The 25,658-nt window shown below is 46.1% G+C and overlaps 2 protein-coding genes across 11 annotated transcripts in view; one reads left to right on the top strand and one right to left on the bottom strand.

The window, feature by feature from the left end:
• Positions 1-11,748, bottom strand: part of APLF (aprataxin and PNKP like factor) — a 102,877-nt gene extending 91,129 nt beyond the window's left edge. For 3 of the 6 annotated variants that reach the window (XM_059720051.1, XM_059720055.1, XM_059720058.1), the window contains exon 1: positions 11,606-11,745. In XM_059720051.1, coding sequence (XP_059576034.1) covers positions 11,606-11,698 — 93 coding nt within the window. In that variant the 5' untranslated portion in view covers positions 11,699-11,745. Of the gene's footprint in view, positions 1-11,605 lie in introns of all 6 variants that reach the window. The other 3 variants (XR_009458046.1, XR_009458052.1, XR_009458053.1) reach the window with 2 other exon arrangements.
• A 7-nt stretch (positions 11,749-11,755) lies between these two features.
• On the top strand, positions 11,756-18,542 carry FBXO48 (F-box protein 48). Of its 5 annotated transcripts, XM_006260694.4 has the most exons (3): positions 11,756-11,961; positions 14,218-14,556; positions 16,198-18,542. In XM_006260694.4, exons 2-3 carry the CDS (start codon positions 14,251-14,253, stop codon positions 16,357-16,359), a joined length of 468 nt encoding a protein of 155 aa, XP_006260756.1. In that variant the 5' UTR covers positions 11,756-11,961; positions 14,218-14,250; the 3' UTR covers positions 16,360-18,542. The 5 variants fall into 5 exon arrangements, 1 of the variants encoding a protein (XP_006260756.1); XR_002094537.1 differs by lacking the exon at positions 11,756-11,961 and having other exon boundaries at positions 14,476-14,556; positions 15,592-16,290; XR_002094536.2 differs by lacking the exons at positions 11,756-11,961; positions 14,218-14,556 and adding an exon at positions 14,563-14,965 and having other exon boundaries at positions 15,700-16,290.
• The last annotated feature ends 7,116 nt before the right edge of the window (positions 18,543-25,658 follow it).

Below are 25,658 nucleotides of genomic sequence, written 5' to 3'. Positions count from 1 at the left end.
CATCGTGGTGTCCTGTGACCAGTGGGGTCCCCCAGGGCTCTGTCCTTGGACCCATACTGTTCAACATCTTCATTAATGATGTGGACACTGGAGTCAGAAGCGGACTGGCCAAGTTCGCCGATGACACCAAACTTTGGGGCAAAGCATCCACACCAGAAGACAGGTGGATGATCCAGGCTGACCTGGACAGGCTCAGCAAGTGGGCGGATGAGAATCTGATGGTGTTCAACGCCAATAAATGCAAGGTTCTCCACCTTGGGAAAAAAAACCCGCAGCATCCTTATAGGCTCGGCAGTGCTATGTTGGTTAGCACTATGGAAGAAAGAGACTTGGGGGTCATCATTGACCACAAGATGAACACGAGCCTGCAATGCAATGCTGCGGCTAGTAAAGCGACCAAAACGCTGGCTTGCATCCATAGATGCTTCTCAAGCAAATCCCGGGACGTCATTCTCCCCCTGTACTCGGCCTTAGTGAGGCCGCAGCTGGAGTACTGCGTCCAGTTTTGGGCTCCACAATTCAAAAAGGATGTGGAGAAGCTTGAGAGAGTCCAGAGAAGAGCCACGCGCATGATCAGAGGTCAGGGAAGCAGACCCTACAATGACAGGCTGAGAGCCCTGGGGCTCTTTAGCCTGGAAAAGCGCAGGCTCAGGGGTGATCTGATGGCCACCTACAAGTTTATCAGGGGTGACCACCAGTATCTGGGGGAACGTTTGTTCACCAGAGCGCCCCAAGGGATGACGAGGACGAATGGTCACAAACTACTACAAGATCGTTTCAGGCTGGACATAAGGAAGAATTTCTTTACTGTCCGAGCCCCCAAGGTCTGGAACAGCCTGCCACCGGAGGTTGTTCAAGCGCCTTCATTGAACACCTTTAAGATGAAACTGGATGCTTATCTTGCTGGGATTCTATGACCCCAGCTGACGTCCTGCCCTTTGGGCGGGGGGCTGGACTCGATGATCTTCCGAGGTCCCTTCCAGCCCTAATGTCTATGAAATCTATGAAATAAGTGGAGTGGGACCAGTCCACAGACCAGATCCCATGCATAGGAACAGTTCATGGGTCAGATCCTGGGCAGGATTAGCATGCAGGTTCAGTCACTGGGTGTGATCCAGCCACACATGCCAGATCTGCACTGATCCCATGCACTGGCCCCAACACATATCATCATGATCTAGCACACAGAGCTATGTCAACCAGCCTACACAGCTCCCCATGGGTCCAAAAAATGTTCTCACTGCTCTCCCACCACCAAATTCCTGGAGGCATATAGAGACCCCAGGGCTGGATGACACAGGCTTGTGGGTCAGAGGCTGAGCACCATGTATGTAAAACATCACTTTCTTCTGTAAGATTACAGCTAATCCAAAAGTGATTATGACCAAGAGGAGGCATAATGACATGGCCAGGCACCTGGGCCAAGTACCACATGTGAGCAGCAGTAACTTCTGGTTACCATTGGCATATGTGGCTGCCTCAGCCACCCTGCCCTAATTACACCACTGTGACCAAATACTTAGAGCAAGGTTGCTCTCAATCCCTGGCCTGCGAGCCAGATCCAACCCCTCCTGTGGGGAACCCTGTGGGCTATGGTCCTTTGCGCTACGTGGGGCTCGCAGGGCCTGATCCTGATCAGCCAGGTGCAGCACTGAACCTCTGGAGCCCAATCCTGGCTGGGTGGGGACAGTACCCCACATTGCCCCAACCCAGCCCCCATGCACCGGGATTGGGCCACTGGGGGCTTTGCCACTCCCAGCCAGCTGGGATTGGGCTCTAGCTGGTTGGAGACAGCATGAGGCCTGATCCAGCCCACACTGGCCCTGTGGCACTCATCCGGCCCATGGTGCTCACAGTTTTGGCCCCACTGTTTTAGAGTATATATTGAAGTTAGCTTGTGGTTCTGCAAGTACAAATTCAATCCTCAATTCTTGCTGGCTTCAGTTTTTTTTGTGTCAGCAATTCACAACCAAGGTACCACCAAAATCCTTTAAAAAGGTGACACAACATGTGAGGTGAGGCAAATAAGGGCAGGCTCAAGCTTGTCCCTGACTGACCAGTCCTCAACACCCATAGCCCAGTTGCTCTACAAGAAGGCAAGCACTGTAGTATATAAATTAGTTTTTTAAATTAGGTGCCACTCAATTCACAACAGTTATGGAGAGTTGCCTCAAGTCCAATGAGGTGGAGAACCATTGATTTAAACTAAATGAAGAACTGGGTCTCGTCTATAAAATCTATGAATAAACATTTCTGGTAATACTGGTAGCTACCTTAACTTGTTTATTTGAGTTGCTGGTTTAGAGCTTAAACACAGATGCTATTTGAACTATAATTTACACTGCTATTCATTACTTCCAGAGTTTACTTTTAGTACTTAAGTAGGATGAAATAGTCCCCCTGCACCTTCTGCATTTTTATTACAGATTTATTTAAGACTACTGTGTATTCCAATATGTTGTACAGAAGCAGCTGTACTAATAGGCATAATTCCAAGAAACACGTGAAGAATTCATTACCATCCTAAGTGATGAAGTGCCCTCTGGGCCAGATTCAACCAACAGGACAGTATGAAGAAGCTTACATTATGGCTACTTACGCATTTCTTGTTCTGTGGTTAGAGGCTTTGTTCCAGCATGGTTTACCCAAGCAGCAAAATTTACATGTTAAGAAAGCAATATAAATGAGGCAAGATTTTATTTAAACCAAGTTTTTTTATCATTATATACTCTCCAAGTGACATTGAAATTAGATAAAGATGATGAAGATTTTCCTGGCCAATACCAACAGCCAATTATTCACCAGGCATGTTGGCTGATACTGGTCTAATAACCGACTTGCAGGAATGCAGCCAGGCAGCATGGAGAGCAGCACCCTGCAGGTAAGTCTGTGGAGGGGAAGGGGCATTGGGGGAGGGAAGAAGTGTAGGGGGGGCAGATAGAGGTCTCCACGGTGAGGGAGGGACTGGGACAGGGTCAGGATGGACCTGTGGGCAGCACATCCAGGAGATCAGTGTCCTGGCACTTAAAAATGACAGCGGTGGTACTTAAACTAAAGCTTGCCAAATGAGCTTTAGTTCAAGCTCAGCTGCTACCATTTAAGTGCTAGGACACTTTTAGGAGCAGAGCCGAGTGGGGCCCAGGCAGAAGTGGGCTGCCCACTGCGGGCTTGGGACTCTTCAGTCGCTCAGCTGCCTTTGCCCGGGGAGCCATGTGCTTGCCACACATCCCTTGCCCATCTGGCACCAGGAGGCACAACTTGCTGCTGCGACTGCTGCCAGACAGGCAGGGGACGCATGGCCAGCACATGGCTCCCAGGACAAAGGCAGCAGGGCGGAGAGCCCCAAGGCCACAGCAGGCAGCCTGCCTCCACCCTGCACACAAGTCTGGGGAGGCACATGCCCACCCTGGGGAGGTGCACAGTGACAGGAAGCCACCCTCCCTCCCCACACCCCCTGGATGTGCTACCTGCGGCTCCGTCCCTCTCCCCACCCTGGCCCCAGGGTCCCATTCACCGCCCTGGCTGTACAGCACCCCCAGCTCCAGCCCCACTACCTCCCTCACCATGGAGGGGGCCTCAATTTGCTCCCCCGCCACACACACACCCTTTCCCCTCTACAGACTTATCTGCAGGTTGCTGTTCTCCATGCAGCCCAGCTACATTCCTGGCCACATGCATGCTGCAACTGGGCTCATGCACAAAGCATCCAGAACCCTGGCCAGAAGGCATATTGTATTTAAATCGGTGACATTAAATCGGCCACACCGGCCAAAAAAGCCAGTGTAGGCTTTGGATTGGCACTGAGAATTTTCCTTTTATTGGTGCTGATCCGAAATGGCACCAATATAACGGTGCCTCTCTAGCTGAAATAAATCACCATGTCTCAAAAAAAAGTGTACAGTGACCTAAATTTCTAATACAAAACAGTTTCATCTTGATCAAAACTAAGTAAAAAAATTTAAGTCAGATGGTTCTTGGAAGCCAGAACAGCTTGATTCTGGTTATGTAGTTTATGGCATCTTAGTACTGTCAACATTGATTTTATCATAACTCTCATAGTATTTATTTTTTCCCCTCCTCAAGTACTACCTCCTGCAGTCACCAAGTGAAATCTCAGTATTTAAAAAAAAAAAAGTTTCAAGCTTCTCTCCACATCATCAATTTAGAAACAAAAGCCACAAACCTTAAGGCTCAAGAGAATACCACAATTATTATTCTTTTCAAATATGCAATTTGACACCTGACAACTCTTAATGGAAAAAGATAGTAGTAAATATTTAAAAGAAAGATAGAACAAGCCATTATGTCTTAAGACATTAAAAAAAAAAAACCCCACAAAGGCCCTTACTTGGGTAGGCTGGTCTTTAACACACTGATATCTGAAAAGCAAAAAGCCAGGTTTGCTATAAAGAAGGTTTCAGGGCAGCTCTAAGAGTTCCCAAAGAAATTATAAAAGTTAGTTCTTAAAAACTACATTATAGATTATTTGTATAATGCCAGCCTTTAAAAGAAAGATTTTTTTTTTTTAATCTAACCATAACCTCTCTCATTTGGAAGAGTCTGGGATCTTAAAACAAAAGACTAAGACAAAAAAAAAAAATCTCATTAATTATAGCAACAAGGCCATACTTCTACACGTCTTCACCGATTCTAGAAATAATGAAAGCTTTCCTAGTCCCTTTAAGCATAGAACAATGGGAAGATCAGATATATCTTTGCATGAAGTTATAATGCATTTCTAATGTTCATTAGATTTAAACTTGCATATTTTGTCTGGCAACAAAATGCCTCTCAAATTGTACGAGTATATTGTGACATCTAGTGAGTAACTAAGTTATTGCATTTGACCAAATGTGCTCCAAGTATTTTCATATTCTCTTAAACTACATTTCATAAGAAAAAAAGACATGTAAAACTACTGAAGAATTAACATTTCACTGCGTCTAATATACATCCAACTAACGAATTTCATTTTTTCTGTGCCTAACTATATTATTATTCTACACAATGCATACTAGGGAAAAAAATGACATGCTGAATCATGAACAAGTACTGCAAAAGAAAATGTAGGGAAAATGGTATAAACTTTAAAAAAGATAAGTGCATATTTTGGGGGAAAAATAGCTGAATTAGAAGACTCAGATGCTATAGCAAGCATTGGCAACCTTCAGCCTGCAAGCCATGCTTGACCCACAAAGGGCAGCAGGGGGGCAGCTGCATGCTACTCATCTCCTCCGCAGCCCTCTCATGTTCTTACCCTCGTTGCTTCCCTGCAGCGAGGACAAAGTGCAGGCAGCTTGGATGCCAAGGGATTATGGCATGGCAAGACAAATTTGCAACCTGCAGTAAGGGTCACAAATTCCATTTCATGACAGAAACAGGTTGCAATCTCCAAATTTCACAAGCAAAGAATGGGTACCAGGCAATAAAGACTCCTCAGCTACAGAAACACTGTCACTAAGGACAACAGTGCATGAACTATTATTCAGTCTCTGCTGTGGAAAGTACACGTATGGCATACATAAGCAATGCTACACCATGGGAACACTGAAGAGCTCCCACTAAGTCCGAGTCCCTGGAAACCCCACGTTACTCAAGTTCACAACTTGTATTAGTGTCTACAACAGGGAAGAGGTACATCCAGCCCGCAGGCCAGATCCAGTCGGCTGGAGACCATTTCCCAGCCGCCCCTGCCTGCATGGCTTGTGCCGGTCTCCATGGAGACCCCAGCCTCAGCCACACTGGCAGCGCACGCGGCAGAGCAGCACAAGGGGCTGCTTCGGAGCTGCTGGGAACATGGAATGGGGGAAGCTTGCTCTGGGACCTGGACAGAGCTGTGATCTGTAGCCTGCACACTCTGGGCAGGGCCATGCATGCAGGGGATCATGGCTCTGCCCCGGCTCCTTGCAGCAGTGACAGCCTGTCTGGAACCAGGACAGAGCCATGATCCCCTACATGCATGCCCCTGCCTGGAGCATGCAAGCTACAGATGGAGGCTCCGGAGGAAGCCGCCCCCGTGGCACATTCCCGACAGCTCCAGAGCAGCTCCCTGCACTGCCAGCAGGGCTGAGGTTTCCATGGAAACCGGCACAAGCCATGGGGGCAGGGGTGGCTGGGAAATAAAGCCCCCAGCAGACCAGCAGCACAGAGGTTCCCCATCCCTGATCTACAACATACTAACTCAAAGCAAAATAATAAAGACAAATGGCAAGCAAAAAAAAAAAAAAATACCAGGGGAGTATTGAGGAGTGGAAGGGACTCTCACCTATCATACCTTATACAATTGCTAGGAGTTGCAGGGTTAGTGGTTGGCAGGTCTATAGTAGCTGTGGCCATCCATGATACTCAGCTGTCTGCACATCCTTTCACAGCACCCCTAAAAAGGCACATAACTACCCTGCCTTCATCCACGATTCTGTCAGACTACCAACCCTCCAGCCTGTCCATCTGAGGTAAATCAATACAAACCGATATACTCCAGGAAGCAAATTGCCAGAAGAGTAAATCAAACTTTTGTTGTATTGACATACAACATGTACTCAGCAAGAAAACGAGTTTGTGAATAGCCATGTGTGATCCCTGCGTGCATGTGCACTACTTCTAGCTAACTGCTATGGGACCTGCACTGATATCTAGAATCATCTTAATGCAGTATGGTTTTTCACTCCCATCTGTAAGTAGTGAACATTCTCCACTGTGGGCCCTGCAGCTTGCATGCTTTTAGCTGGCACTGGTGTCATTCATAAATCAGGGGTTAACAGGGATATAGATAGTTCCAGTGTCTCTGCTGCTACTCAGATTCTTGCCAAGGTGCAAAGAAAAGTTAACGGAATTCAAATGGATTCACTGCTGCTATTCAGAACCTGTGATCCGCAGTAAAACAAAACAAAACAAGGTAAGTTTCACACTGTGGTTTGAAAATGCTACGAATAGCAGCAGTTGTAGACAGCGGGGTTTAAACAAACAAACAAGCCTTGAGTCAAGTAGCAGAGATCGCTCTTCTTCATACAGTCATATAACTAATCTGGCAGGATTAAAGCAACAGAGATAGTCCCCACCCACCCAAACAGGAATCAGGCAGCTGTGGTGGAAGCAAACAACTGAGAAGAATCTTTTTCATTAGACAGAGGCTATTAAAGTCACTTCATATTTATTAGTTAATGGAGTGTTTGGAAAATAACTAGCAACTGATATGTAAGTGGAGCCCCTAAGCAGAATCCATGAACAAATCATCTTTAAGAATCCCAACCACCATTTTTCAATAACTACATCTGACTGAGCCTTTGGACCTCTCAACCTGCATCACTTACGTTTCTTACCAGCATCTCACTAATAGACATGAAGTAGAACCTAAGAGCGACTGAAAAATGAGGCTTTGGCAACAAAATTTAGTTTGTATCCTTCCATGGAAAGCAAACATCGTTAAGGGAAGGATAAGGCACCAGTGCTTGTTATCACTGAATATTTCCTACAGCAAAGAAAGCAACTAAATGTATTTTTTATACATTCCCACATCTAGTAGGATCTCTCTTGTAAGCAGTGCAATCTTCTCCCAGCAGACTCTCCCCTGGTCAAGCCTTCCTTAAGTGACATACTCAGCCCTTTAGAAGCCCAAAGGCTGAAAAGCAGTCAACAACACTGGACCACTCATCAGAAAAGCAGTCCTCTCTTCTTTCCCTAACAAGCAGTCCAGTCATGACTTTTTGGCATGTCTGCCTGAAATGAAATCAAAGAATTCTTATTAATAGTATATACACAAAGCAATAGTATCAATATCAGGGATGATTCTACCAATATAGTGGTTAGAATGCAACTGTTATACCCAAATACTCCTATAGCCCTAAAAGCATAACAAAATTATTACAGCTTCAAAGCCATTCCATCCAACTTAGACATAGAAAGCAGCCTAGACGATAGTGACCGTGAAATCATTACATTCATGGTCCATCGCAAGGCTGACAAGACAGATATCAAGCTCAAAGTCTTAGATTTCAAAAATGCAAATTTTAAGAGGCTCAGGTCACTAGTAGAGAATGCCCTGAGAGACCAAGGACCACAGGTAAAGGGAGCATGAGAAGAATGGACGTTCCTTAAGGACACAATCCTTAAGGCTCAGAAAAAAATTAATTCCCTTATGGAGAAAAAAGTAGCAGAAGGATCAAAAAACCCTCTTGGCTAAGCAGGGAAGCTGCAGCCCGCCCTACTACAGAGAAACAAAGAAGCGTACAAACAATTGAAGCTTGGGACAGCCTCTAAGGAAGACTACTTGACAATGACCCACATTTGTAGAAGCCAGATTAGGCAAACTAAGGCAGAAACCGAACTAAAACTAGCTACAAGAATCAAGGACAAAAAGAAGTCCTTCTTTAGCTACATAGGGAGTAAAAGAAAATCTATTGGGAGTGTGGGGCTGCTGCTCAATGCCTCAGGATACCTGGTCACTACCACTCAGGAAAAAGCGGAACTCCCAAGTAACTACTTTGCCTTGGTCTTTCACAAGACCAAGGGGAACAACACGCCAGGTAGGGTACAGAACAAGCAGGGTGGGATTGACACCATTCCCACAATTGCCACAGAAGTGGTGTACGATCAATTAAAGAAATTAGACGTATATAAATCAGCAGGACCAGATGAACTCCACCCAAGAGTGCTGCAAGCGTTGGCCAAAGAGCCCCAACAAAGATCTTTCAGAAATCATGGGCCTCTGGAGAAATCCCAGAGGACTGGAAGAGGGCCAGTGTTGTGCCCATCTTCAAGGAAGGGAAACATGAGGACCCGGGAAACTACAGGCCAATTCACTTAACTTCTTATTCCAGGGAAAATTCTAAAAACATTCAAAGAGGCTATATGTGACAAACTTGCAGAAGGCATGATACTGAATGACAGCCAGTATGGCTTCATCACAGGCAGGTCTTGTCTGACCAACCTCATTTCTTTTTATGATCAGGTGACTCATCACCTGGACAAGAGAAAAGCAGTTGACATCATATACCTCAATTTCCAGAAAGCCTTTGACCTGGTATCCCACAAGGTACTGATCAGAAAACTGAAAGATATTGGGCTCAACTGCAGGACCATCAAGTGGATGCAAAACTGGTTGTAGGGTAGGATGCAGAGAGTCCAAATGAATGGATCGGTGTCATCCTGGCAAGATGTGGAAAACGGTGTACCCCAGGGCTCAGTACTTGGCCCAGCGCTGTTCAACGTCTTCATCAATGACCTGGATGAGGCAGTGAAAAGCCCATTTGCCAAGTTCGCAGATGACACCAAGATATGGGGTTGTGCAGACACACCCGCAGATACAAGCAGACCTAGACAGGCTGGCATGTTGGGCAGAACAGAGCCAGATGAGGTTCAACCTAAAGAAATGCAAAGTGCTGCATCTGGGAAAGAAGAACCCCTAGCACACCTACAGGCTGGGCATCGCTAACCTGGCCAGCGCTACAAAAATGAAAGGGATCTGGGGGTAAATACAGACCCCAGCATGAATACAAGCCAGCAACGTGACAGTAGCCACTAGGGTTAATAAAACTCAGGCATGCATCAATTAATGCATCTCCAGTAAAACCAAAGAAGTAATTCTCCTGCTTTACTTAACATTGGTGCAGCCATAGCTGGAGTATTGTGTCCAGTTCTGGGTGCCACACTTCAACAAGGACATGCTAAAGCTCGAGAGGGTCCAGAAAAGGGCCACCCATATGATCAGGGACTTGCACGGCAAGCCATACGAGGAGAGGCTGAGGGATCTCGGACTCTTCATCCTAAAGAAAAGAAAGCCAAGAGGGAACCCGATTGCGGTTTACTGCTATATCAGAGGCATATATCAGGGGCTCAGTGAATAACTGTTCACCAGAGCGCCCTGGGGGAAAACTAGAAACAATGGCCACAAACTCCTGAAACATAGTTTGGAACATAGGCTGAACATTAGGAAAACATTCTTCACAATTAGGATGACCAAACTATGGAACAAGCTCCCCCCAGAGGTGGTGCAATCTACCCTAGAGGTCTTCAAGAGAAGACTGGACGGCCATCTGGCTGGGGTAACCAGAACCCAGATGTCTTTCCTGCTCATGCAGGGGGGGCTGGACCTGATGATCCTTCAGGGTCCCTTCTAGTCCTATGATTCAAGATTAAAAGATTTAGCATTTTAGCTAAGTTGCATCACTATAGATACACGAAGATCTAAGAACTACATCATTCCAAATGACTCACATTCACCAATAGCACTTTCTCCTTCTCCTTTTAAAACTGTTAAAAGTTATGTTTGTCCATAGCCTAAAGCATAATCTTAAGGTATCACATTTAAAAAAAAAGGAAAAAGAAAAAACTTCTCTCAGTTTTGAAAATAAAATAAGACAAAATGAAGCACAAACCAACGTGCTGACAATTCCTTAAAGAGAACCTGAAACACAGGCAGAGAGAATGGCTGCTATTCGTCTCAGGGGATTGGCAGGGTCAGTATTGTTATTTATTTGTTGATCAGAGCATAGAAGAACGCTGTGGGAAACCCTATCGAACTGAAGTCTTCTGTAAATAGAATTATGGCTGTTTATCAAGCAAGTGTAGCATTACTTATGCTCTGCCTGGATTCGAGTAAAAAAAATATACAACTCTCCTCATTCCCCAATTTATCATGGGGCTCCTTCCCCCTCCACACCTCATTTGTGGGCAGGCAGGTAAGATGAAACTAAGAAAATGAGACTCAGTGGGCATGAGATGCTAAATGCGCAATAAACTAATTCTACCGTATAGTAGCGCATCAGGGTGAAAGCTGTGGTATCGCACTAAGAATTCACGGCCTGGTGCTACTGTGCAGCAGCACCAGTTACTGCATATTTCACTGGTACCTGTTACAGGGACTCAACTTACTGTCCAGAGTAACGACAGCACATTAAATGTACATGCAAACATGTCCAGTGTGGGCAGCTGGGCAACATCTTCCCCCAAATATCAAACTACTAAGGGGCTCTGAAGAGAGAGGAAGGAAGGAAGTAAACAAACCAAGAAAGCTACACCCATTGAAAACTCTAAACCCTGGGTTAAACAGGAATATTAGTAAGTTGGAGCCCTGGTGTTTAGGGAGCAATAACAACTCTTCAAGAACCTTGTTTTAAACTTAATCCACATGACTAGGCTGAACCAAGGGCCCAGGGGATGAAAATTAAAAGTAGTCTGTGCCACGGGTGGATGTGGAGGGTGGGGAAGGGGTGTGCACCGATTCCAGCTCCACCCAGTTTAAACCCAACTGCCTGGCACTGGCATGTGCAGGATTTTAGCCAGGCAGTGCTGCAGGAGCCCCTAACTTCGCGGGAGCAGCTCCCGCTCAACACCTCCTTTTCATGCGCTTCGTTCCAGGCCGTTAACGTCTGCCCGTTCCTGTGAAACGCTCCCACGTCCCACCCGCCTTCGGAACATCCGCATCACATACCCGCCCCCCAACGCTGAGCACCGCGCATATGGAGGCACCAAAGGGGGGCACACCACCGCACCACGCATGCGCAAGCAATGCCCCGCCCCCAGCAGCGCCCCCAGCCCCGCCCACTCAGCTTGGGGGTGGGGAGGGGGCCGATTCCACGCTCCGCCTCCCCCCCCGTGCCACACTTACGCCCAGCAGGGGGCCTCTTCCTATCACTGTCTCCCCGCGCGGCAGCGTCACAGGGCAGCCCCCGTCCGCGGGCACTAACTGAAACCCTGACATGGCGCGAGGGAGCCGCCCACAGGGAGGTTTTGCTCCCCCTCCCCCTTCTCCTCTTCCACTTTCGAGGCCCCGCCCACTTCGGTTGAACACCACCCCCACGCCCAGCCGTGCCTCCCGGAAGCAGTAGTCTCCAACTGCCGCTCCCCCTTCCCGGGACAACTACAAGTCCCAGCATGCAGCGCATGCGCCCGGGCCGGGGGAAGGCCTCCGGCTTGTAAACATCCCGGTTGGAATGAGGGCGACTCGTCACGGCGCGAGGCCAGGTACTGGGGAAAGGGGCGGGGCTTAAGCCGGGGCCGCCGCTGGCCACTTCGCTCCTGCGTTATGCGCACGCGCACCCCGCCACCTGGGCGCAAGGCGGGAGGCTGTTGGGCCAGGGTCGCCCCGGCCCGCAGTCGTTGCTAGCCCCAGCGCCGGTCCCTGGTGTGGTCTGCCGCTGGCTTAGGGGCTGGTCGGAGCCTGGCCGCAGTGGGGCCCTGCTCTGGCCTTTGCAAAAGAGGCAAGCTTGTTTTCAGCCCCTGCCAGCCCTTGCATATGTTGTGCCATTCACCGTCCACGTGTGCACAATAAAACATAGATCGACCACCTACACCAAGCACTCATCATGCCAGAGTGGAAATAGGAGTGTCCATCCAGCTAAAGAGAGTCAGCAGCCTACCAAGCTGCACATCTGGATTTTCTCACCAGCTTTCATTTAAACATGGGGTAGGACCGGGGGGGGGGGGGGGGGGGGGGGGGGGGGGGGGGGGTCTCTGTCATCCAGTAGATTCTGGAGTCGGGATCAAAGGCAGATGAGCTTTCCAATGCAAGACATGCAGCCCGAGGAAGACGGTCTTGGAGCCAAAAGCTTGTCTAATTTTTATCCTAATTACTCACCTAGTCCAGGAAGAGAGAGATGGCCCTAAGATTGATGCTCAGTCTCAGCTCTGTGGGCTACATGAGTGGCCTGAACCCAGTCTATGGAGTGCATGGAGCCCCACATACCAAACATCAGGCCCTTGGCCTTAGCACCTTTAACCCCTCCATGCACCTGGTTGGACTGTGGGGCGCTGAGCCCTCCTACCCCCACAAGCTGGAATGGGGTCCAAGCACCACTCCTTTTTACCCTTCCACAGTGCAGTTGGGACCTGGTGCCAGCCCTTCTTGACCTCCCCCCACCTCCACTTCCAGGATTTGCCCCTGGAGCCTAACACGACCCTACCTGGCCCTGCACACTGGGATCTGGCACTTGATCTAGCACGCAGGGCCTGGGGCTCCCATGAGTGGCAGCTTGGCAACAGAAGAGCAGTGCCACTGCTCCCCCACTGCTAAGTTTCCAGACCCATGGGGAGTCCCAAGGGCCAGATGACATAGCCAGATCTGCCCGCAGGCTGGGGGTGAAGAACCCCTGCCCTAAAGACATCCTTGTCCCTCACATTTTCTGAGCCAGCATAGCAACAACAACACTTCACACTCCTTTGTAAAGTGCTGAGAGAAACGTTTGGCAAGAGACCAATCTTCCCCATCCATTCCCTTCCCCTCTACACAGACAGCATCCCCATGTTGTTCCCTCCCAATTAGTCTTCATGGTTGATTTGCAGTGTTGCTAGTTCTTGCCATTTTCTGTGAAGTCTCATTATTGGAAAGTTACTGAAAGCTGCAGCTCCTGGAGAAACGTGGTGGTATGGGAATAATGCAGTAGGTCCCAGGCTTTACCCATCTTGTTTTAAAGCTTCTGGCCCAACAAAGCCTGAAGGGGTTTTCTGGGGGAGGGAGGAAGCCTCTTCTCTCTCTCTCTTTCCCCCCCCCCCAAATCATTGAAGTCACCAGTGATGTTTGAGAGCTAAAGAATTCAATTCTGAGCATTTGGCTTTGACAGTATTGTCACCATCCTCTAGAGATTTGGATATTCGTAGGCCACCATTTATATGGTCCAGGTTACCATATATTTTAGTTCCTGGAATATGCAGCTGGCATAATAGTGAGCACCCACCGATTTTTCCCTCCATCTAAAAAAAGCATTTAATTCAGGGCTGCCACCTCCAAGAAAGAATTAAATTGAAGTACTCTACAGAGGGAAGACTAATATAGCTGGCAGCACAGACTTGTAGTTCAAAGAATGCTATGGGATCATTAAAAGGTTCATAGGGGGTAACCAAATCCTCAATATAACAACATCCTAGCTAAAAGATTCCCCATGCTGCAGATTCTGTGGCATTCAGAATGTATAACATTAATATGCATGTACCCGAGATACCAGTGCGCCACTATATATGAATAAATCATCTTCTAGTTTTAAAAGGGAAATATAAAATTGCAATATACAATTCACTTCATCAGCCAGTATTGGGAGTGTAATACTTGTTTAACTGGGCATTTTCTAAGAGATCAAAGTATAAAGAAACTAAAAATAAATAAAACAATGAGGGCAAGTGTTGACACCACTTATTATTAATATTATTTTGATCCTATAATGTTATTCCAGTAACTATCATTTGTTATTTTCACTGATCATTTTGTAATATTTTCCCTGCTCCCAGGTTTACAGATTTGATTGGTCAAGGCCTTAAATTATGCAGAAAACTTCCAAGAGGAACAAGCAGTCAGTTGTTTCTTGGGAGGAACCAACAATCCTTCCTCCCGACAAGAGAAAGAGAGAAAGTCAACAGAACTTTGTAGATGTTTTGCCTCCAGAAGTCAGTTGTAAAATTTTCAGTAAACTCGACATTCAGAGTTTATGTAGTGCAGCAATGACATGCAAGAGCTGGAATCATGCTATTGAGAACAGTGACAATTTGTGGAAAAATCACTGTTTAATTGTAAGAGCTGTCTGTCAGCGAGAGATTGATTGTGATCGAGGAAATGGATATTCATGGAAGGTAAATTTAAGCATTAACATTAACTTTGGGGAAACGGAAGAGTTTTAGGAATGGGTAACAGAACATAGGGAATTACATGCAGATCAGTATTTTCAATCCATCCATAGTCAATAGCAATCCAAAAGTTGTCATCTAGTAGCTATTTTTTGCCCGTGAGCAGGTCTAATTCTGCAAACTGATAATCACCAAAACACTTATAAAACATATCTTGGAGATAAAATGAACTATCCCTTAATCCCCAAGAAGAGATCATTCAAGAGAACGAATGTAACACTTTTGAGATGGACACAATTACTGACTGACATTTCCCATAATTTCACTTCAGTGGAGTAAACCTGCCTGGATATTTTGGGAGTCCTGAAGTCTGCTGGAATAGAGAACACTTCCATGTATACAGCTCCTTATCCAGGTATGGACAGTAGATAGGAAACAACAGCTACAGCTGTTCCCCAGGAGGATCTGAACATGCTGAGCAAGTTCAAAGGAGATCAGAAAGGGGATGGATTTAGACACCACCTTCAACTAGGATAGGACAGAAAGAACAGAGTGGATTTTAAGGTCTCCATCTGATTAAAGTCAACTGGCTATTGCAACTCAGCGAGTGAAGCAGCTTCAGAGCCATCTTCTTTCAGAACAGTTGTTTTAATGGATCAGTACGAGACTAGGGTTGACATAGAAACAGGACTTTGAGCAAAGTGTGCTCATTCTGTTCTCACAGATACAGAAGCAAAACATACCACCTCCTTGTAATTGGCCCTATTAATAAAGCAGATGAAATCCAGGTTTTTTCCTCTTTCATGACTAAAGCTAGTAAAATGGCAGCCCAACCCAGGTCAACACTGTCCCAGTACAATGCAAGTACTGCACATGTGCAGAACTGCACTATACTGGTTATACACTTTCCGGTTTGGGAGAGTGAATATTTAGAGATCCATTTAACTATAGCACTGCCTAGCACAACAGCAGAGTGGGATGCATTTTGAAGAGAGAAAAACAAAACAAACCTTTAAACCATGCAAAAAATCTGTTTTTCAGATTTCTTCAGGACTTCAAGACAGCCATTTTCAAACCAGGCCATTTGGTAGTTTTATGCATAACCATTTCCCAGCCATTTCCAGAGCACTGTTTTCCACCTCTCTCTAGGTGGTGGTAACAAGCTGCATCTGGCACAACAGGTCAGAACTTATTGTGGAAGATAATAGGGTGGATATATAGAAGAACCTGACCACCTGCTTGAAGAACATCTATAAGAAGAGGTCATTCAAAGTCCCCAAATAAATCCAAACCCAGGATACATTTATTTCAGGACAAATTGAAAATTAGAAAAACTTAAAAAAGGTAGGAGTTCAGGCTCCCCCTACAATGTAAGGCTTCTTGTCCCACACTAATCCCTTTGCCTTAAGATTCAGTGGAAGAAGTGAGACTGATCCTCACCTTGACTGAGAGACAGAAGTTAAAAGCTTTGATCTGCTAGAGGTATATTTGGGCATTACATTGAAGACCTACACATTCGTATGTATTCTAAATGCTTTTGCTAGTATAAAGCATTAGTTTTCCCAACTCCTCACGCAATATATTCATAGGGCCCTCCCAAGTTTCCTTAGTTTTTGCAGGCTTCTTAATGATTTGATTTTCTTTTAGATCACATTACTGAGAAATTACTGGAAGAGTAAAGTGAAGCAGGAATGGCTGAATGGCAAATACAGCAATATTCAGTCAAGCAGTAGCTTGCCAGAAACAAGCATGTATCCTATGGATGCTGATACCTGGGGAGAAATACTGAAAGCAGAACTGGAGAGATGAAAAACCCAACAAGGATCTTGAATATCAAGACCCGGCACAGGACTATTGTAAATGTTTTATTTACACTATTTCCAGGTGTACTTAAATCTTTTTTGAAAGCATGTGCATTTACCTAGCTTTTTTTTTCCCTTTGCACTTTATCCAGACAACCTTCTAAAGTTTTTTTACGGCAAAATCCTGAACGGGATGAAGTATTCAATGTTCAATATTCATTTTTTTTAAATGATCTGCTGTAGTGCTAAACAAAACTTGATTGATTTCTTTTAACATGCACTTTTGAAGATGAGAAATGTTTGCCAGAATTTGTGTTTGGTTTGACATGTATAGTAGAACTAGTGAGAAAAGTATGACAACAAGGGGACCCCTCAACATAGGTTAAGAAATCAAAGGAATGACTAGAGCAGGTGTAACTCAATGAATTCCTTCAGGCTGGACTCTTTCAGTTTGTAAAAATACAATTATAATCAGAAAAGGGATCAGGTTCTTGTGCATCAGCAGTCATAGTTGCTGAATTTTATTTAACACAAACACAATATGATCATAGAAAAGTAGGGCTGGAAGGGACCTCACAAGGTCATCTAATCCAGCCCCCTGCTCAAGGCAGGATCATCCCCAACTAATATCATCCCAGCCAAACACCTATCCAGCCTGCTCTTGAAAGTTTCCAAGCATAGAGATTCCACAGCTTCATTAGGTAGCCTGTTCTTGACCACCCTCATAGTCCATGGGTGATTGAGCTTGATTCTACCCTGGCTTATTTTAGGACATCTATACACAAGTGCAGAGTCTGTTCCAACATGCTGGAATTCCATCGCATTGGAGCAGACTCGGTTAAATGAGTCTGCTGGAGCGTGGCAATTGCCATGCTCCAGCAGCCTCCTGTGTCTTATGTACCAGTGTCTGCACACTTAAAAATAGTGGTGGGGGCACTTGAACTAAAGCATGAACGAATTAACTTCAGCTCAAGCACCCCCACCGCCATTTTTAAGCGCAGGTATGCCAATACAGGTGATGTGGCAGCACTTTAATTAAAGCGGCTCCAAGAGCTGCTCTAATTAAAGTGCCACCCCTTTCCCCCCAACCTCTGGACCATGTGCAAAAGCCCTCAGATTGCAACATTTTTGTCTAGTGGTGAAGGGCAGGGTAGGTATTGAAAATGAGTCAAATTTATCTGGCTGTAGTTAGCAAACAAAATCCATTTTATTCATCCTTTTTATATTAGAACTGTTCTTGAAATGGAGGAAAAGGGATTCAGTATTGCTCTAACTCATGCTGCTTCACATAAAGCTCCATGAGTTAGAGCAACCGCTTCCCCCTCCTGCCCCCCAACCTCCACTCAACTAGTGTTTGCCTTGGAGCTGATCCAGCAGAGGAGTCTGCCTGCAGCCTCTCACCCCTAGTCCCCCTGTCCCACCCCTGCTCCAGTGCTGTCTGCGGGAAGGAAGTGGGGAGAAAGCTAAAAGGGGGCTGCAAGGCAAGGGGACTCCAATCCACCCACCCCCTCTTCAGCTCAGCCAGGCAAACCCCGCCCAAAGCTCCCTCCCTTTCTTCAAATAGCACCCAGGGCAGGGCTGAGCTGCATCAGCCCAGCCCTAAATCACACCAACAGACTGACCCGACCCTAGGGAATACATGTTTCCTAAAGAGACTCTAAAGTGGTGATCCCTCAGTTCAATGAGGGTTAAATTTGTTGTATGGTCGACCACTTTTAAAGTACTCTGCAGCTGTGCATGCATGTCACAGCATAGCTGTAGAGCACTTTCCAGGGACCAAACACATGACATGTCACTTCTGTCAAGACTCAAATAGTCTATTTAAACCTAGATTTGAAGCATTACACACAATAGGAAGGGAATACATCATCCATCCTCTTACCATGGTCCAGCTAGTTTACAGCACTTGCTTTTTGCTCCATGGACAAGGAGACTTCTACATAACACTTCACTCCTGACTGTTTGGGATCCAGTCTTGGAAAGAAAGGGAGAAGGATTCATCAAGAAATCATTTGAGAAAAATAAAAGCAAAGAGATCAAAAGACTTTGCAAGAGAATGCAGAAAAAAGGATATTTGAAGTCACTGAAGGGAAGCAGCAAGAGAAGCATAGAAAGCAATAGGTATTGCATGAAGAAGCAGAGAGAAGAAACAGCAAACTGGTAGAATAAACTTACCTCATCTTAAACTCATTGCTTAAGCCTAGTTTATGCACAGTTTGTATGTGAATTAACAGCTTCTGTTTGTGGTAATCATTTCTGCAAAATAGAATTACTACAAATCCCAGTGTGGCTAGTTAGGCATAAAATCATAGAAAAAGTAGGGCTGGAAAGGACCTTGAAAGGTTATTTAGTAACAACCTTCTGTTCAGGGCTAGAAGATTATCTGTCTAGTACATTTGTCTGGGATGGTTACCTAACCTGCACTTGAACTCCCAATGATGGAGATCCTACAGTGTCTCTAGGACAGTGGTTCTCAGTATTTTCAGACAAGGCACCCTTCAGAAAATAATGGCTCTTAGTTTTCACTCTCTGTAGTAAAAAATAAAAATAGAGCAATTATTTTGTTGCAAAGAACTCAGAAAGACCACAACAGTTCATCATGTTTCTAATAATATAACTTCCTGTTTGAAATATCTTGATTTAATCTTATGAATCATGTTGGTACACTTCACAGTACTAACATTGTATGACACTCTTCTTGAAAGGATCTCAAGGCATCTAAGGGTGCTCCTACAACCTGGTTGAGAATCATTGCTGTAAGACACTGATTTTCAGCAGATACCTGGGAGTCCACAGGATGTCTAAGGGGTCTGCAAAAGATGACTATGATCAATAAAAAGTATGTGGATACCTACACTTACAAATTTAAAGGGGTCCTCATCTCTATTCAGAATTTCCAGTGGGGCCCACACCTCCATTCAAACATTTTTTAGGGGTCCACAAGTAGGGAAAAAAAGGTTAAAAACCATTGCTCTAGGAAATCCATTTCAGTATTCTGTCACCTTCACTGTTAGAAAATTCTTCTTAATGCCTAACAATTTTCCCTTGTGCCAATTTAAACTCCTTACTTTTTATCATGAACCTAGTTGATATGGATTGCCACCCACTTTACTATAAAGTATATTTGATGACTTATTAAATCTGGCTTCAGTCTTCTCTAGACAAAAAAATCCAAATTGTTCCAATCTTTCCTCCAGTTGTATTTTCTAGACCTCTACTCTGTTTTGTTGGTCTCTTCATTTCCTTTTATTTGTCCAGTCTTGAAGCATGGGGCCAGATGGATCACAGTATTCCAGGCAAGACTTCAGTGCGGAAAGGTACGGAGGAAATGTGTCTTATGACTTCTGTGACATTTCTCTTGATGCATCCCAGCATGGTATTAGCCTTTTTAGCAAAAGAGAAGAGAGGCATAGAGGAGGTCAAAAAGTGACAGAACAGAATGAGTGGGCAGAGGAAGAGTTGGTCACATAGCTAGCATGAAACAAGGCTGTTGAGGAGATGGACTGAAAACTAATAGGGCTTCAGAGTGACCAACACCTCCAGCTGGCTTAAATTTCTAATTTAAGCTGCTTTTATTTATTTACTTGTGCTTCTTCCACCTTCTTTTCCCATACTACAGATGCACTTTCTCCATGTCTTCCCCTAATAGTTTTTACTTTCCCTTCTCCTTTAAAATACTGGGCCTTTAACTGCACAGTTTAAGGCAGACTTCTCAGTACTTGTCAAAATGATGTTTCCACTGATTTGTCTTCAGCCACTGCAGAGCTTTGCAGCACAAGACCAATGGAACATAGCACTTGATGCCAATAAGGGGACTGCCACCGTGTATGGGTCAGGAAAATATTCCCAATTCAGACAGCCAAGACCATCATCTAGTGGAATACTAAAGATAACCAGAAAGCATTGTTCAAACTAACTACAGTATAGACATGTCATAATGAACCCCCAGCATTCTTTAAGAAAGGATGTCTACCATCATAGGGTTGGCCAATTTGCTACGTCATCTTAAATGAAAACTGGTTCTTACTACTGGGACCATTAAGAGGGGGGCTTCTTATAAACAGGGTTCATTGTAGTGGAGACTTCTTTCTACTGTGTGACAAGTCCCCTGGTCTTGCCATTTTGTGATCCAAGAACCCCAGGTTCTCTTCCCCACTCCCCTGCTATGTATCCTTGAGACTTCAAAAGGATCTTGCTTCTGGGAAGACTTCCCTTGATTGAGCCACACCACTGGAGCTCATGTGGACTTGTGTTAACCCTTAAAAGGAAGCAACAGTCACCCTCCCATCACTTTCCACCCCTCCTTCCCCCACCTGCTGCTGTTGCTTTCCCTACTGATCCAGAGTAGGGGAATCACCAGAGCTGTCCCTGTCTGCCCCAGCATGTGGGCTGTTCTCAGCCAAGAATGAGGACAGCAGCCTTGGGCTGGGGGCAGTGGGATCAGCTTCCCTGGGGCAGGGTGGGGGAGAACTACTGTCCTGCACTGCTGTTCCCATCCCCAGAAGAGCCCAACCTGGATGCAGCCTAGCTCGGGTAGGCAGGAATAAGCAGAGAAAGCAACAGCAGCAGGCAGGGGAATGGGGAGAAGGGAGAGGAAGGATTTTCACCTTCACCTAGTAGGGACTACTATTTTGCATTGGCAGCAAAATTCAGGTACACAGGCCCATCCTATTTTTTTAATGTATTAAATAGATTCCGTGTTTTTATGATGAATATCTTCATTTCAAACAACAAGGGTGATTTTTGCCTGAAACCTTGCAAAGAACAATTTTTCCAACTATTTAGTTGATTTAATAAAATATAGCACATCTACCCAAAGAACCTTGTCTGAATACAAAATGAGGTACCCCACGACAGACCTGGACACACCATTCTCTCTTGTGGAATGCAATTTGAAAATGAATAGAATTGTCATATCATGAAGTAGAAGAACGTTAGCAGGTGGACACATCTTGATGGATTCTCATCCAATATCTACCAATGGAAACATCATCGCTGTCTTCAGTGGATGTTAGGTAAGCCCCAGTAATACCAAAAAGAATAATAGAGCAGTTCTGCTGTGGTAGTAGAACCCTTAGCTTCTAAGCAAAGCTGTACAGGCTTCTCTAAACCAGCAGTTTTCAACCTGCAGTATCTGCAGACTATGTCTAAGGGATCCGTGAAAGATGATGATGATCAAAAGTATGCGAATTCCCACACCTACAGTTCAAAGGGGTCCACAATAGGCTGGTGCGAAGCAGCTAGTATTCACTTCAGATTCAGCCAATTCAGGGGACAGCAATTCAATTCAGTGATTTCAATCACTGTCCCAAATCGATTTGGCCAAAGTGATTTGGAGATTCAGCTGCTGCCAAATCTGAATCAGTCAAGTCCATCCCCCCCCCAGCCTGGCAATGGCTGCCCCACCCCACCCTACTCCCAGCTTCCAGCACTTGGGGAAAAAAAGAGCCCTGACTCAGCAGGTGCTGCCGGATGGGGGGCGATCCCCACTGCATAAGAGAATCTGCATGAGACCCCCCCCCGCCCCCTCCTCTACTCCCCCATGGCTGCCCCGCCCATCATGGCTCTGGCCCTTTAAGAGAAAAAAAGAGAGAGAGAAAACCCCCTGAACTCACTGTTCCTGATGGTAGGGGGCAATCCTCACTGACCCCTGCCATGTGGGGGGGCTCTTCCACGAGCCCCCCCGAAGCTTCTGCAGGAGCAGTGAGTAAAGGGGCTTTTCTCCATTTTTTTTTTCTCTTAAAAAGCCAGAGCTGCAGCGGAGGGGCAGCCATGGGAGGGGCTTGGGGGCTAAAGCAGCTGCTCTCCCATTCAGCGTGGGGATCTCCCCCTCCCCCCCCCAACCCAGTGAGTACCGGGGCTATTTTTAAAGGGCCAGGAGCTGGGGCAGGTGGGACAGCCATAGGTGGGGCTGGGAGAGCAGGCAGGGGTCGCCGCCATGTTCCCCCACCCCCACCTACCAGCTTGGAGTCTGGCTGCTGCTCCCTGCTGCAGCCACCAGGGACCTTCTGAACCAAAGCTCTCCGAGTCTTTCCCAAAAGTTTCAGAGAGCTTTGAATCGATTCAGACCCTTTAATTGGTCCCATGATTCAATTCGGACTGGAGATTCAGCCACCAAATCAGGCCAAATCTCCCCTGAATCAAAATCACCACCTGAAGCTTCATACAGCCCTAGTCTGCACCTCCATTTTAATTTTCCAAAGGGGTCCCCAAATGAAAAAGGTTGAAAGCCACTGCTGTAAGACAGATCGCTAGTATTAGACCATGAAAAGCAACCTTCTGTGGAGACATTTTTCATCCTTTACAATACAATGCAGGAATATTGAAAAGTTTAATTTCAGTTAATCTCAGATGTGTTTATGTTTTCCATTCCTGGGGGGGGGGGGGGGGGGTGCTCCTAGGCTAAGCATACAAACTACTGCTGTCAACAGGACAGAAATATCCGAGTGAACAGAAAATCAGAAGTAGTAAAGCAAGAGACTTTCTGGGTCTCAAAAGGCTTTAATTTGCTGAAATGCCCTTTAATTTTTGGCTTTGAGTATTCAAAAGCATCTGCTAAGGTCACCTTTTTCTTTTTAATCTTTTCCACAGGATCAATGCAGTTTTCTTACTTATGGATTCTATTACTGCATGACAACCACCATTTCTCCTCAAGGGAAATTAACACTCAACTATCTTACTGTAAAACCCTCATGAAGACAATATTTTATACCTGTACCATGAGACACTAGGAACAATCAAGGAGGTGTCATGCTAGCCCAGAGGCAATGTGTAGGGGGTGCACATGCACCCCCTGAGCATGGCAGTGCACCCCCTACAAAAAGGCACCGCCGACACTGTCTGAAGCGCCTGCGGGCAGTCATTGCCACCCCACAGCCAACACTGCCGGCAGTGTCTGTGATCCCTGCTGGCCACTGCTGCCGGCAGCGGCTGTGGGTAGTCACCAACCCTTGGTCGACGCTGTGCGGGCCAGGTTGGACCCGAGCCCTGTGTCGCGCTGCACGTGGGCTGCGGCCGGCAGCCCGGGCACGCCGGGTCGGAGAGGGCAGGCGCCGAGCTAGAATTAGACACAGACATGTAACGGTTGATTTTAAGATTGTTTACTTACACCAAGATGGTCGCGGTGCAGGCTGGAAAACTTGCTTGAGTTGCAGTTACAAACAGAAAATACAAACAATCACATGGAGTTTGCTAGGCTCCACGCAGACAGAACTCCGGATGTCCAGGACAAGCGCGCCTCAAAATAGCAAACTCGTCGATACATCTTATAGAAAGTTACCGCTCGAAGACAGGAAGAGGTGGGCGGTGGATCAGGCCGCCAAACTCCTCTGAGTAACACACAGGGCTTTGATGACCCTGCCGCGCACCCAGAGTCCCCACGAGATGGATGTGGAGTCCTCTTCGGCTTGGGCAGAAACTGCTCAAGCCTCTTATACGGCTAGCAGGCCAATCGCTAGCTGCCACGTGGGAATAATTTAGCACTAGCCAATAGCGGGACACAAATTTGCATACGAAGAGTGGGAACTCCTTTGCACCGTGCATTTCTGCTGCAAAGGGAAATGCACCCTGCAAAGACAATTGCAAAGTGGCGGGAACTCTCTCCTTTGCACGCGGGTTCTCTGTGCGGCAAAACTCCACCATGCAATGAAGTTGTAAACCCACGGAGATAATTCTGGTGCCGAAGCACACACACAAAAAAATCAGACCTTTGGGTCATGACAGACGCTTGCCACCCCCGCCCCCCTGCTGCCAACAGCGCCCGCTGGCGGCATCTGCAGGAGGTCCCCCACTTGCCGCTGCCATGCTTCCGCCATGCCCCCTCAGCTGCTGGGGGCAGGCGCCATTTGCTAACCTATCTAACTACCACTCAGTAAGAACTAAACACCCCTCATCTCTCTTATAATTTTAAGCAGGATAGCTAGTGTGCATTATTATGATGTTTTATCATTTATGTGGTAAACAACATTGCATTGAAGACATAACTCTAGACCCTTCCCACAAGATCAGCCAAGATCATTTTAAAGCTAGATATAAACAATGGATACCAAATGAATGAGAATGGAGAAGGAAGGAGGATAACAAACAATGACATCTCATAGCAACACGAGCTAATTAATACCCAACGTATCATCCACCCTTGCCACATCTTGTGATTATTACTGAATGAAATGTCACCATTTCCTACTCTGTCCTGCCCACTCCTAACCACTTCTACCCCCTCACCTCCTCTACAGCTGTTTATCACTTCTCATTTCCTGTAAGTTTCCCCAGTGCCCTTAGAGCTCATCTATGCATAGCGTGTTTTTTTTCTAAATGCTACCATTGTTTTGGGTAGGGATGTGGTCAAAGTTATTTCAGTACAAGTCCTAATATGGATGCAATTTTTTCACCACATACAGACTCAAGACACCCCTTATTCAATTCAAGGCATCCCTAAAAAAAGTGTCAGCTCTTTAGTTTTGGCTCATTTATCCATAGTCAAAATAATGTTACAGCCAGGATGTCTCTGGGGGGGTTTATTTTATCTGAAGAAGTACAAGAGAAGCCAAAAGTAGTTCCTCCCAACTATACATTGGTTATGAATCTGGCAATATTAACAAGAACAGCTACATACAGCAGAGTATACACAAATATAGTCACTCTCAGATGGCAAGGTCTTGGGGCCCACAGAATCTGTCTTCAGGGTTTGAGGCAAGTTCCAGACTCCCACACCTCTGCCTTTGTTTCATACAGTTCAGGTTCAAATGTTCATATTGCCACCCATTCATCCAAGATAAGGATCTGTTGGCCAATTCAGAAGGCAGCAGGGAAATTGAGTCAGGGCCTGTGATCATGGTCTTTTCTGAGGTCATGTCATTAGTATTGGGTGCAATCACTGACCTATGCATCTCAATTCTCCTGAATCTGTGTCAATCTGCTTCTCTCGCATGCTAATCATTGCAATTCAGACTGAACTGCTTCTGGGATCAGAATATCTGAGAGGCAGAATATAGCGACACACCTAGAACTGCAAAAAGGGGTGAGGGGTATTCAGGACACCCCAGTAATAGCGCAGCTTTTCCTGTTGCAAAGAACTCAGAAAGGCCACAACAGGGCAGCAAGTTTAAGGGTATGGATTTCTTTTTGAAATCTCGGCACATCCAGATGAGCATGGACATTTGGTTCCCTGGAGACAAGTAGCAGCAGTGCACTTTGCATCACCACTCCTTGTCCCTGGGGAACGCCCATGCCACACACACTTTGGCACCAGGCAAGTTACCCCAGGTGGGGTAGGGGAGGCTTGGGCCAGCACAGGACTGGCCCCAG

This window comes from Alligator mississippiensis, chromosome 1 (assembly GCF_030867095.1).
Source record: "Alligator mississippiensis isolate rAllMis1 chromosome 1, rAllMis1, whole genome shotgun sequence".
NCBI classification, from domain to species: Eukaryota; Metazoa; Chordata; order Crocodylia; family Alligatoridae; genus Alligator; species Alligator mississippiensis.
Note: the sequence above shows the minus strand (reverse complement) of the source record. Positions and strands in the feature narration are given on the sequence as shown.